Source organism: Balearica regulorum, chromosome 10 (assembly GCF_011004875.1).
Source record: "Balearica regulorum gibbericeps isolate bBalReg1 chromosome 10, bBalReg1.pri, whole genome shotgun sequence".
In the NCBI taxonomy this organism is placed as follows: Eukaryota; Metazoa; Chordata; class Aves; order Gruiformes; family Gruidae; genus Balearica; species Balearica regulorum.
Genome location: NC_046193.1, coordinates 18984544 through 18998667, shown reverse-complemented (window position 1 = coordinate 18998667; position 14124 = coordinate 18984544). Strand labels below are relative to the sequence as shown.

Below are 14124 nucleotides of genomic sequence, written 5' to 3'. Positions count from 1 at the left end.
TGTCACAAAAATAAAGCTCTCCAAGAAGGCTTTTTTGTATGTACATGCATACATGTATACACAGACTTTCAGTATAACTACAATTTTATTCATAAGAGTGCATAATGATTCAGGCTGTGATTGTTAATAAAAATGCATTTCTAACCATCAAATTTGAGTCTATTATTCTAAGTTAATTGCATTTGCCCTAAAGAGACTTGCGACTGGCTGTCAGCCTATTTGTGTCAGTTCCATTTTATTCATCAGTCAATCTTGTCTCCTCTTTTTTCACATCCCATATATTGATCAAATAGATTTGTTAGCATGCCTCTGCAGCTTTAAAAAAGTTTTTGTTATTTGTCAGGTTTATTTGATTACTGTATTAGTTTGTGTGTTATCTTAATTGTTATTTCAATAGAAAATAAATGCCCTTTGATAGTCCCACAAGATTCTTGTTAAATATAATCCATATAACAAGTTAGTGGATGGAGTGAATGTGGTAAGAAAATAAACACATTAAACCTATTTTAAAAGGTGGTATTAATCTGCAATTGTATTTTACTTGATCCAAAAGACAGGAATAGAAATAAGTACAGTGTGAAACAATTTTGATAAACATCAGTGCCGTATCATTGCATATTATGCTATGTATAAAATACTTTAAGAAAAAGATGTGCGATATAAAATAAACTGAGGTCATATCTGGAAGAGTGGGTTTTGTGGTTAAGTGTGAAATGGAACGATATTATATATGGCTTTAGACACTAAAAATTAGGCTAGAGGGGCTGCAAGCAAAGACAGGTGGAAACGTTGTCTTACATGGGGCAAATTTTTGATAGGGAGATAAAACACAGCTTTTAGGAAGGTATTTATTGGAGCAAAAGATAAACATCTAAGCAAGCAGTTTCTCCCTCTGTAAAGATATGATACACTGTACAATAAATAAAATTTTAGCTAGATTAAAAAATTGAAACAGCACCTTGGGCACGTTAGTCAGTCAGTTTTGGTAATGACTTCATGAAAGCATGATTTTTTGCCTCAGTCTTCTCAAAGGTGAAGGTGATACAACCAGTTTTTCCATGTGTGTCTTAGAAACTTGCCTCTGATATTTCCATTATCAGCAAGACTACATAACCCTGGCTCCTCACGTAACATGGAATCTGGCATCTCCCCAGCTGGTACCTGAGCTTACGTAGTGTCAGAAATAAGCACTGTGGGAAAAAAATCAACAATGTCTTTACCATCCAACTTTTAAAAAGATACAAGAAGTCCATGTGTCTTAAGACATAGAAGAATTGATTCAATACAAATTTTAGGAAGCAAAAATGTGTTTTATCTCTTAAGTACATTGACCAACCCCATAGCTTTCTGAAACAGAAACGTGAAATTACCAAAGTCTTCCAAATTTCTTGTGAAAAGCTAAGTTCTTTCATTTCTTTGGCCAGGATTAGTTTTTGTATTATCTAACTTTAGTCACCTAGAAATTTGGTTTCTAGTCTGGGTAATTTATATTTTATCCGTAGCCAGCTACGGAGGGATGGGGTGAGAACAGGGACAAAAAACCTTCCAAAGAGCGATTTTTTTCACTGGCTTAAACTCTTCTGTCAACATGGCATGACTTGGCAGCAGGATGGGCTTTGTCTCTTCCATTGAGTATTGTAGGAGTTTAGGCCAGACTGAACACCTATCATACCAGCTACAGCTGGCATGATGAACACAACCCTAAGGGGAAGCTATCTCATTATAGCAGGAGCATTTTAAATGCCTATACCTAGCTGTGGACACTTGAAATGTCCAACTCCTAGATTATTCTTTTTCACCTGGAACCTCTTTAACAGTATTTCATACCAAACAACCATGCTACAGCTTCAGGTGCCCTAAAATAAAGCTCAAATTTGCAATTGTCCTAGAGCGGTTAGCAACGCTCCTGCGATTCAGAAGCACATGGCGCAATGATAGTTTCAAGCTAAACTATTATGACCAGCCAGTATGGAATATAAACAGGAACAGATGAGAAGAATACAGCCTCAACATTTGAGACAACAAAGGAAGAGTGAAATGATTGCTACATAAAAGACATTTCAAAGACCTCCCAGAAAAGCAGGCATAAAAATCCCCAATAAAAAGGCTCAGCAAGAAAACTGTCACACCCCCTAATCCTCAGCAGACTTTAACAAGATGTTCACATGAGCCAGAGATTGTCTTCTTCCCCAGAAGACAAAAGGCACAGAAAACAATACTGTCTAGCATAGGATTAGGAGGCAAGAGATAGATAAAAAGGATTCCTTAACCTTACAATTAGAAAACCCTAGTCTCCAGCCAAAAGAATAATCAGAAGCAGACTGCAAACCTGTGTCACAATAATTGCTGCATCTTTCTTTACTCTTTGAAAACTGATATATTTTCTGAAGATTTTTTTAAAATTTATCACCACCCCAAGAAAGGTTTGATGGCCACTTAACTACAAGACAACTGCTGCTGCCGAAACACAATAGCCTTATTTCCCATTCTTCGTATTTCCACCACCTCCACGTAAAAAATGAATTACCAATGCTCGTACCAACCTCCCAGTAAATTGTACAACAAAAGCAAAACTTTATGTAATGCACTACTCTAACAAATTATAAGCTTACTGTGCCCTAAACCAGACACATACACAGATTCTTCATGCCAAACCTGGCATAAGCGTGTGCTCTGATTAAAAAGGAAAAAACATAGTTGATATAACAAGCATCTTTGGCTTTATTTGGTATTACTAATGCCTTTAAACAGAAGGCAGGGTACTGGCAAGAGTAGAAAACAGACTTGAAGGGCAAGGAAACCTACAAACTAGAAAAAAACTAGTGTCCAAAGTTTGACCCTCCTGCTGTAGCTAACTAGTGACCATAAGCCAATAGCTGTAGAAGTTTGCTACATAAAAATTAAAGACTCTTTCTGAAGCTGAACAAGACATCCACAAGACTTTGATAACTGCATTTACAGAGCATATATTAACTTACAGACATGACTTCAGCACCCAAACAATCATATATGATTAGGACCTATATATGTCCTCACTTTATAGGGGATTGAGGCACACAAGAATTAGATGGTTAGTGCAAGCATGCATTGAGGGACAATCAGGATTTAAGCAGTCACCACCTCCAGTGGGCACTTGATGTTTCTTGCCTTTCCCACTCTTTCCGGTACTATCAGGAGAAGAAGAGTCAAACAAATTCTTTTTTCCTTCAGGTGCAGCACACTTGCAAACTATCACTCCATGCTCTTGTGATACTCTGTCTATTGGACCTTAAATTTCCTGCCTTAAGCTAACATACAGTGGTCTTGTTCTGTGCCAGCTAGACACTACCTCAGAGCTGCCTCATTCTGTGGCAGATGAAATAATCCCTCTTTAAGTAAACTACTTGAAACCACTTAGAGGTTGACAGAGATGCAACCTTAACCATTGTCATTTGTTATGGAAAGGCGTAAACAAATCACATCTCCCAGAAGAATCATGGCTTGAAATAAACTCACAGAAAAAGGCATACATTTCTGTTCTCTTTTTAGTAAAGCTCAAAGAGCATAAAGCTTTGCTTACATATACTTGTAGAAGAAAAGGGTGAATAGTTATCTACAGATTTCTAAGTAAACTTTCTGGACCTCGGTCCAGATGAGAACAAGTAATTCACCATGTATGTCCTCAAAGCATGTAGCCAGCAGCGTACCAGGCAGAGCAATACAAGATGTGAATCACTGCAGGGTAGGGGTGGAAGAGTAGTGTGGTCTGCATGGTGGCATAGTCAAATCAATCTCTTCTCAGCCATACAGTGCCCCAGGGACTCCAGGTCTTGCTTGTGGTGTGGCACTGGAGACTCACAAGCCTTCACCTACAAGCACGCTTGTCCCCATGCCATGAGGAGCTTTGCTGCTGTCCTGCTGAAAGCCCAGCTGTGCTTGAATCAAAAGCCTGGAAATAGGACCTTGGCACCCTGTCTGCTGTCTGACATTTATGTCCAGATCATGTTTTCCTCGTTTTATAAGCAAGCAAGCTTCTGGTTGCCACTATTACAAGCACGACTTGAGATTTACACAGTAGGCTAATATTTTTCACAATTTGTGTTCAGATCCACATTTACCAGAAAAACTGCAGAACATTATTTCTTTGAGCAACCTATACACAAAATCCCACATCCAGTGGAATCACAATGCCACCCAAGTATTCAGCCATTTAGAAAAGACCTATGTCTCCCCCTCTAAGCAGAGGGGAAATGCATAACGCTACAAACACCATGAAGTTTTCTGCTTTGCCATCATTATTGATTTTGAGATACTCAGATACCACGGTGGTCAAAGGTAGCGCAAAACCCAAATAAACCTAAAAGCAGAGGAAGCATTGCCATGCTGAAACAGAAATATAAAGATGGGTAAACTGAACTTGAACATCCAACATATCCTAAAACCATGGTTCAGAAAACTAGACTACACCTGTTACAGTGGTTATGTTTAATAACTTATTCTGCTAGCTTCCAAAACTGGAAGTCCGGCATCTTCACACGTACCATTGGTAGGAACAGGAATGTGATGAAGCACACAGTGATGAGGTCTGTTTTCAGGTTCATTACCAGCATTTTCCTCGGTTGCAATTATTTTAATGAAGACTTTGCCTAATTAAGATTTTCACGATTTGGTGTAGGAAGCAGATACAGCACCTGATATTGTACGCCCTGAAGCCAAACATTTCCATCAGCTTTAATGGGCATTAGTATGGTCCTTTATGGATCAAGGCAGAGTCGTTTCACTGATCAGGTGTGTGAAGACCACTCAGACATGAGCCACCAAAAAGACATAGGAAAAAAATTAAACTTTACTCACTCAGGGATGAACACTGCTTTAGCGAGTCAGGATCCTCGGGAAGTCTCTGCTCCTCTGGGTAAGACAAGTTCTGTTGACCATATGAAAACTGCCTGTGTCCCCTGCAGGGGGAAAAAAAATCATCTCAGTGAGAGGCTAGAGAACACAGGACCCTTAAAGGGAAGGGTATCTCCCAGCTTCTATTGAGAGCTGTTTTTTCCATACTTGTGAAGTCAATCGGGGATTAAGTCTCCAGCCCCAGTAGCTTGACTTTTCTCTTTCCTCTGATAACAATGCTGTTTTGAGGTGTTTACAAAACACTGCTGCCTGTGTGGGGTAACAAAGCTACCTCACCACCTGGGGAGCATTTCCTGTTTAGTGAAACCTTCCTCTCCCATTCTTGTTTTCCAGAACTGGGCAGCCCCATCCTACAGCCCCTTGGAGACTCAGGTAAGTCCCCCACCATATCAGCTCCTTCTCCCCACAGTACACAGGACCACATTTTTGCAACTACTGGTGGTGCCTTTCATGCAAGAAAGTGAGCTCTATTATTCTAATTCCATGGGGAAACTGAGCAACATTTTTTGCCTTAATACTGACTCATCATCTGTTTCAGCCCATCTTTAAAATGAGACTATTATTTGTATTAATGACTTAAAGAAACATTTTAACATTCACTCAAAACAGCAGAGCAACCAGTAAGTGCTGTGCAGTGGACCAAGCCTACAAGCTTTTAAATATGAGGATAACAAGCTCTTAACCTCATAACCATTTTCTTATGAAAGTTGAAAAAGAAAAGTGAATAAGAACCCCAAAAATGCCAGCCTATGAGCCACACAAACCCTATTTGTTTCAATTTGCAAGATCTTAGTGGATTACTTTGGGATCAGGCAACCCCCAAACTGACACCTAGTCACCTTACCTGGAGAACAGCCATGATACTGTTGCTTTCTCTTACCTTTATTTATCTGGAGGAGGAGGAGGAGGAGGGCCCATGGCCCCCTCACTTCTCAGCTGAGGATGTTTTCCTGAGTGAGGGTTCTCAAACCAATCCATACCACCTGAAAGACTTTTGAAGAGGGAGAAACGCTAATTTATTTGCTTCCTACTCAGCCACAGCAGAAGTAGGTTATGCTTATGGGCTCCCCATACTTCTGATGATGACCTTTAATTGGGGAGTCCCAGATGGAGCCAACCTGAGAGACCTCTCGGATTTTGGCACTGGCCCTCAGCAATCTTCATCATGACCATTAATTGGGGTGTCACTGATTAGAGGGTAAGCACACCAAACTCTGCAGTACCCACAGGCTGGACTCTTCCAGTAACGATGAGCTGGCTGTGTTAGCAACCACATCATCTAAAAAGGTTTAGAAAGCACCATGCTCTCATTAGGACCTTTCTTAATGGGGCATCGAAGATGCTGTTGCAAGCAAAAAGCCTGCACCCAACGTCTGTGTTTATTTGTACTGCAAACACACATGATGCAAACTTCCTCTGCTAGTTAGAGGACACTGCTGGGGCTTTGGTAGGCAAGGTCAAGACAATGTTAGTCTGCTCTAATAAAGCATGAGGAGGTAAATCATTCTGTGCGACTCAGAAGTCATTCAGATGGTACTTTTGGCGTTTTTCTCCCCCTGCTTTTGTTCTGTCAGTCTGAAGAGAACAGCTCGTGTGATGTAATTTAGAATGGAGCTTTTTTAAAGCTTTCACTCAGGAAAAGCTTCAGGAGCTCTGGGGGTATAGCTTAGCTCCGAGAAATAGAAAGAAAGCAAGTTTGCATTGACAGCTTGATCCCAGAGAGAGGTGGCTGCCTGCTTGTCTAACAGGTCCTCTGGGTCTGGATGAGGCAGAGACAGAGGAGCAGTTATATTAAGTGAACGTGCGCTGCCAATGTTAAAGGAACAATTACCATTATTCTGCATAGTTCACTGTTTGCTACTGCTATTTCCTTCAATAAAACCTCTTTTCACTTGCCAATTGGAGCTTGTCATGTAACAATATTTCTTATGCACAATACACATACTAAAATGCCCCTGTGTTTTTAATACATTTATAGTTGTTAACAATAGCGGTATAGTGACAGAAAAAATGTACTTGCTTTGAATACAGAATAGATTGAAAAAAGAACAAACCAGAGACCCTGCTCTGAAGGATTCATGGGGGTTAGATTTTGCCTAATCTGTGTGTTCAAACAGTGACACCTCTTCCATTTCATTGACACCCACTTTTTCCTCTCAGGGCCTGGGCTGTGACCTCATTGCTTGGAGGGGGTTGCACACCTGAGCCTTGAGCAAAAGCTTCAGTGAAAGTTTTGATGTGAGGAAGTGTTGAGGAGAGGGTTGAGCTCTCACCTGCCCCCATGCCCAGGCAGCCCCGAGGAGCACGGACAAGGGATGCTGCTCCTGGGGCTTTGGTGAGCTCGGTGCACTGTAGGTCACCATCACCCAACCAACCATCTGATCCTTGTGCATGGTCCACAGCATGCTGACCTACCATCTAGCAACACCTGAAACATCTGGTGTTCACTGCTCACATCCAACACCAGCAAAACTCCTTGGGAGTGCGGTTCCTTGCAAAGCAGGACAAACAGCTGGCATTGGGGAGAGGCTGGCATTTCACGGAGGCTGCAGGAACTCTGCAGCTCTCCTCTGAAAGCTCGTACAATGAAGACATTGTGCTAGTACTGCACTTGCCAACATTACAAAGCCAGGCGGAAACGACCACAGCGAGGGTGCCACGGTGAGAAGAAATTATGTGTTTGCGCTTGTGAGCAGGCTGAACCTAATATTTCAGGCACCCAAATGAACAAGCAGCTGTTTGGAAACCTTTGTAGCACAGTCATGAAGGAAACTTTCTTCTGCCATAAGATTCATGTTTTCTAAGAACACTATTTTGTTCTGAACAAGTTAATATACACAGGAAAAGACATCTTGAGCGTTCCTGGGCTCTCCTACACTATCCAGGAATAGTGATAGACTGCGAGTTTAAACACATACTTCCACTGCACAGCGAGAGAAGTGTGTTTAATACTGTGAGCAGAAACATTACCATGTTTGCCTTTGCCAGAGTAGGCAAGAGTGCACCATCCTAAAAGTAATTATTGCATAATTAAGAAACAGTGGATGTCATCTGTGTGCCCCCAGAATAGATGTTCTGCATCTTTCGTGTCCCCAGGAAAAAAATATTTTGTGAAAACATGTATAGTATGATACATCTTCTGCTTCACATACTGCGAAGTGCTTTGTCTACAACAACTCTTTCCGAGGAAAAGAGCAAAGAAACCCAGAGAAGGCCAGCATGTTGGAGGTTGTTTTGGAGCCTGATCTGTTGAGCTCCCTGGAAGTCTTTCCATTGACATCTGCTGATACTGGATCAGGACCTTGTGGAGCTAAATAAATGGCTTTCCAGCATGGTCCGGCAAAGGCTGCTCAGCATCACCAGGAGTGGTGCTCAGATGGCAATAAGATTAATAACATTTGGACTAGTGGACAAGTCCAGCTCCCAATTGTGTTCCAGTATGGCTTGCAGCTGAGGGGGTCAAAATGGAAGTGTTCGCTAGGAAAGTCTCTAGAAGACATAAGACTCTCACAGATTGCCATTTGTTGTTGGATTCGAATCAAAGAAAAGCTTTCATAACTTATTAGAAGACATGGGGTTTTGTAGTCATATATTACCACATGCCAATTTACCACGAATAGAGCTTTAAGGACCATCTACGAGAAATGCTGCATCTTCTGTGATTTGCAGCTCTGTTTGACCGAGTTTAAACTGTTTGGATATATTTTAAGAATATATGTGGTTTTGATGGTGTTTCCCCCCACCAAATCAAAATGCTGACAGCCTCAGATCTCCTCTGGCATTAATGCTGTGCAAGGATATCTTTGCAACCATTTGTGTGTAATACCTGCTTTGGGAATAAACTCTTGGCACAAAACTTCAGTGTCATTCAGAAAGTGGCACAGTTGCCAAAGACCTTGGGACATGAAAGGAAGCCACTGTGCTGTCTTTTCATTGGAAAGTTCACAAATTCTGCCTAGAGATCCCTCTGATATTTTCACTTTTCAATAGACAGTGCTTACCAAAAATAAAACTGAGAATTTTAAGTGCTTCCCAAATTTAATGACACAGAGTTTAGGTTCCTTGTAATAAGCTCAGTATTTTCTGGTTTACATTATCTATACATTTCCCAAACTAAACAGAGCGAGCAATTGCACAAGCATTTCCATGGGTGAGACCTACCTTTAGTTACTGTGCCAGCACATTAAATAAAGCCCTGTCCTCTTCTGACTACTCTGTCCTGGTTAGGATTTTGTTTCTGAAACTTGATCATATTGGCAGACAGTCTTAACCTCATTGATGGGGTGAGTAATTAACCGTGAGAGGAAGGAAGACTGAATTAATGCAGCAGTGCTGTTGAGGCAAGGACTATAGTAGTAGTAGTAATAATTTTTCTTTAATTCTAAAAGAACATGATCAATTCAGATAAGATAATGCATCAAAATCTCCAGCTTCACACTCCGCAGTGAGGAATAAGGAGAATTTGAGGGGTTTGAGTTATCCCTGCCATACAAGCAGCAGCTGCCCGTGAGTGCTGGGATGGACCTGCCCCCTCCCAAATCCCTGCAGCCTGGGGAGGGGACAGGGACTGGCATGGCCCTGTGGTGGCTGGGGTGACCTGCTGACGTTAATAAAAACAGATGCTTAGCCCTCCACTTGGAGTGGGAAGGACAGGGCTGTGTGGTTTCAGTTCAGGTTCAGTTTGAGACTTACTTGCTCTGAGCTGGTTTAATTAGCACTTTTAGCAAAATGTCAGGAAAGTGCAGCCTTGAAACAGAGAAACAAAGGAATATGGAAAGTAGGTTTTATTTTTCTTTATAAAAGCTTTTTAGGGCTGTTTCACGTGATAGAGCCGCCACACCACCTACAAAATCCACAAATCCAATCTGGGGCTTAAATTTGACATCAGAAATAGTCACTCCTTCTCAGAGACTCCCAGAGAGGATGATCTCTTTCAAGAGCTGCTGGAGTAACAACAGGATGCCAGGATGCCCTGATCATAAACTGGAGGAAATTAATTCAAAACAGGTAAAAGAAAAAGAAACCAAAAAAACCCCAAACAAGCAAGCAGTACGTGAAATGCGAAGAGATCCTGCTGCTCTCTGGACTAACCCCAATTACTATAATGGATTTGGAGGCCGTTTCATAGTCACAACATCCAGGACATAAAAAGACACCTAAAGAAAATCTTGGTAGGAAAGAAAACAGTGGCTGAAGCAGAATTTGGAAGATTCAATCTAGAAACAAACCTTGGGGGCTCTGGCACAGCTCTCCTGGAGGATGCACGGCTGTATCCCGCACCTGGACCCGTGGGTTTCAGGGATTGCATTGCCTGCTGACCAGCTGAGGTTATGCTTCTGCTGCGGTTAACACTTGATACCAAAGCTGTGAAGTTCCTGCGAAAATCCAATGATTTATCTTGGTGCTCATCAGCCGAGGGCTCCTGAGGACCTGGCGCCAAGCTCTGACGCAGAGCGATGGATAGTTCAGGTCTCCGGGCAGTCACCTGTAAACCATCCAGTGAACACGCTGCAGAAGCAGTTGTGAATTTTGCTATTGTGTTCGTTGAAAGCATGAATTATGTCCAGTGTCTAATGCAGATGATGATGTCTGATGCAATAGGGACTTTTGAATTAGAACATAAAAACCTTTTCATAAAGCGTTTGGTTCCCCTTCTTGCAAAGTCCGTTACAACTATAAAGTGTAAGCGAACAACATAAAAATCACACTGATCCCTTCGATTCTTTTTTAAGCATCCTTAAATCCAGCTTTTTTTTTCCTGCTGTACGTCTTTTTATAGTTAAAAGTAATTTTAAAGCAAAAAAGAACATAAACAATATACACTGACTCTTGACACTCCATTGCTTTTTTAAACTAGAATAATAAAAATTTGCAAATGAACAAAAGAGTGGGAGGAAGATATCTGATTTACAATGTTTTTGAGATAAAGAACACTATAAAAAAAGATCAATGTGAATAATAAAGCATTGTTAACTGAGTCATGACATTTCTATTCTCAGTGAAAATTTGAACAGTAGAGCTCTGCAAATGAGCACCTTGTGCCATTTTCAAAGTGGGAGGAAGACATATAATTATAATTTTTAAAGTGAAGAGAATTTTAAAAAAATCTCTGGGAAAAAGTTTATTGAAAAACATATCGACATATCAATATGACATAAATTACTTTAATTTTATTAAACTAGGAGGGGGGGAAAACCTCTTTTTGAAGACTGGCTGCAGAAAGCATTCCTTGAAAAGAATTTTCTTTATTAAAAACTCTTTTGCTAAGATGAAACAGCACTGAATGTCAGCACTACCGTATATTTATTCTGTAACTCTTCCAACAGCTGAGATCTATAAAAGAAACATATTTTCAAAACAGTTTTAACCTCCATTGTCTTGATCATTTGTATTAACATTTTTCATGTCACCTATTGAAATGCCTTAAAGGAACCTTTTATTCAGTCAAAATTAATTAAGCCATTTTCTTAAACAGCCTCCAAAAAGTAAAAAGGACGTAATGTTGTGCATTTTATTTGACATACGTTTTCTGCCATTTCACTTATTTGCGTGATGAGAGCAAAATTTCATATTTATGCTATCAAATCTGCAGAGAAAAGTGATTTTGAGAGAGAAGAAAACTAACTGCTCTTGCTGTGTGTGCAATTTAAATCCACGGTGAAAATACAGCATTGATCAGATTACTCCAACTGAGTCATTTAGTGCTTTGGCATTCCTGAAGTTAGGGCCCAGCTGTGAAATCATAGTTGAGGCCAAACTTTGCTGTTAGAGGAGTGCACATGGCTCCCATTTTCTTCAAAGGGAATGACACACATGGCCAATATTTAACTTTCACCTCTTCCATTCTTCAGCTAGCAAACCAATGGACTCTATGCAGGCAATTTAATAGAATTAAGAATATAATCAAGATTTTCCAAGACTTAGTAGTGATTTGGGCTATATAATTCAATACACCTCAAAGTACAGATGCTGAGCATATTTGGAAAATCAGGCCATCTCAAAAGTCTTACTTTAAGCAGGTAAAATTGTAAATCACTTTGAGTATTTTGGCCATTGGCTCCTAGCAAACAGGACGTAGGATACCTCTTCAAAATCATAAGCTTCAATTTCTGGGTTGGCTGGGATGCCTGGGACACTTACAACATCACAACCCATTTTGGGTAGTGTATTTGCACACATTTCTCTCCTGCCATTACCATCACGGGACTTGAACACACTGCAGACACCCTCCTGCAGCAGCCGTCCCCTTGAGAAAAGCTAGGTTCCAGTTCTGCACATCCCCTGGGATGGACTGGGCTGCTGGGATGGCCCACAAGACTTTGAGGTATAAGTGCCAGAAAGAGAAAAAAAGATGCATCCCAAAATCTAGCTGCCCCATGGTGTATGCAAATCTTCATTTCAACTCAAGGTCAAGCAGAAAACTTTCCTACCATCCTTGCTGACTCTCCTCTTCGCTTTCCCCCGACTCCATCTGTTCCTCACCCATCTCCTTCGTTCCGCGCTCGCCTCCCTCTTCTTCCTGTGTCCATCTGTTCCCTCCTTCCTCAACGCAAGTTGGGGAAGGGAAGTAAATTCAGTCATTCACTGAACAGATTTCAAGATGAACCCCCTCCCTCTTCAGTTCTAACTTCATTCATCATGGTAAAAATTATGATGAATAGAAATGTTGAAGGTGAAAATTTATTAGGGATTGTGTTGCTTTCTTATATCAAAAGCAGTTAAAGCTGCATATAAACATTGGCTTCATTCATTTTTTTTTTAATATACGGTATAATTAGTGAGAAATATTAGTGGAAGTGCTTGCTATGCAGTCCATCAACACATGCCTGTCAGAGTTTAGGATCCGGGCCAAAATTTTTTGCCAGTCTTGTGATAGATTTATAATAAGCCTATAGAAGTCTTTACAGTCAGCTGGGTCACTAATTCATGAAGTTAAAACGTATGCAATGAGGTCAAAAATTCACTATTGATATAATACCCCCTCCAGGGATTGCACCATTAGCTTTGTTACTGCAACAGCAAAAAAAAGTAAACCTAAAGCTCCTGTGAATTACCAGTCCATCATCATAAATCAGAAGAGAAGCACTTCCACAGGTTTATGATGTCATATGAAGCTCAAAATATATTTATAGCCTTGTGTACTATTTCCTGTTTCCCTACAACAAAAATAAACAGTCTCTAAATCCCCTGCATCCTTATGCCTGAGCTCAGCAAGATGTAATGGGCACGAAACTATGAAAACACTCATGATATATTAGTCTAGAGCAGCTTGCTTTGGGTCAGCTGGGACGCCCGCTCTCCCTCCAGCCTCTCCTACACGGATGAGTGCAGTTCCCATGGAGTTTGCTTCATCTGCTGCACTCACTGTAGGGACAGTCCCATCCCCCCAACTCCTACTTTGCCTCCCTGACCCTGGGACAGAGAAAGAAGGGAGATTTAAGCCACCAGGCCCCGTGCAGGGAGTGGATGGCCTAGCAAGCGTAGCAGAGGTGGAGGAGCCCAGCACTCATGTGGGGACCCGGGTTAGCCACCACGAGGACCTTTGGCATCTTGTCCACCAAGAAGGCTAAGCCTTAGAGGTTGGAGCTTGAGGATGCAGTTTCCTCTTTCCTCCTTTGCTGACGATTTGGGATTCTCACCTAAGGTTTCTGGGGTGTTTGGGCATGCCCCACATTTCATTGCAGACCTCCCAGCTGTCAAATTTTCTGCACCTACCTGAAACAGGAACTTCTGTGTTTGCCAGTGATCCTCTTTCCTGCTTCTCAGATGAAACTTTCTCTCTTAGCAATTTGTTTTATTTTTTACTTCCTTTCCAGAAATAAGACCAAGGGTAACAGAAACAGTGCACTGCCCCATGTAACCTCCCCTGCAAGGAAACACGCTTGTCTCTATTTGCCCCTAAAGCAACAACTCCTGAAGTCAATGACTCTCACTAAGTGGCTGGGGGTGATACATGTGCCAAACCACGTTTATCTAGAGTGTCCCTCTGCAATGTTGTTTTGTTTTTCCACCAAGACAGCTGCACCAGCTCCCTGCCTCTCCCAGTGCTCACTGGGGTGACGCTGAGCAGCGAGGACCGTCCAGGTAAGCTGCTGGCCCCCTGCATGTGTCACACTGTGCAGAGACACCCCTAGCATCTCCTCCCATTGCTGCTGGCAGACAAATTATGTCCTTTAGACTGGCGAGAAAAAGTATTTTGTTTTTCTTTTCACATTTTCTTTTTTGAAACATGGC

General features: G+C 41.4%; 1 protein-coding gene across 2 annotated transcripts in view; it reads left to right on the top strand.

The window, feature by feature from the left end:
- Window positions 1-14124, top strand: part of MDFIC2 (MyoD family inhibitor domain containing 2) — a 45561-nt gene that overhangs the window by 21564 nt on the left and 9873 nt on the right. The window contains exons 2-3 of one of the 2 annotated variants that reach the window (XM_010307733.2): window positions 5224-5262; window positions 13906-13974. In XM_010307733.2, coding sequence (XP_010306035.1) covers window positions 5224-5262; window positions 13906-13974 — 108 coding nt within the window. The remainder of the gene's footprint in view (window positions 1-5223; window positions 5263-13905; window positions 13975-14124) is intronic. The other variant, XM_075762584.1, reaches the window with a different exon arrangement.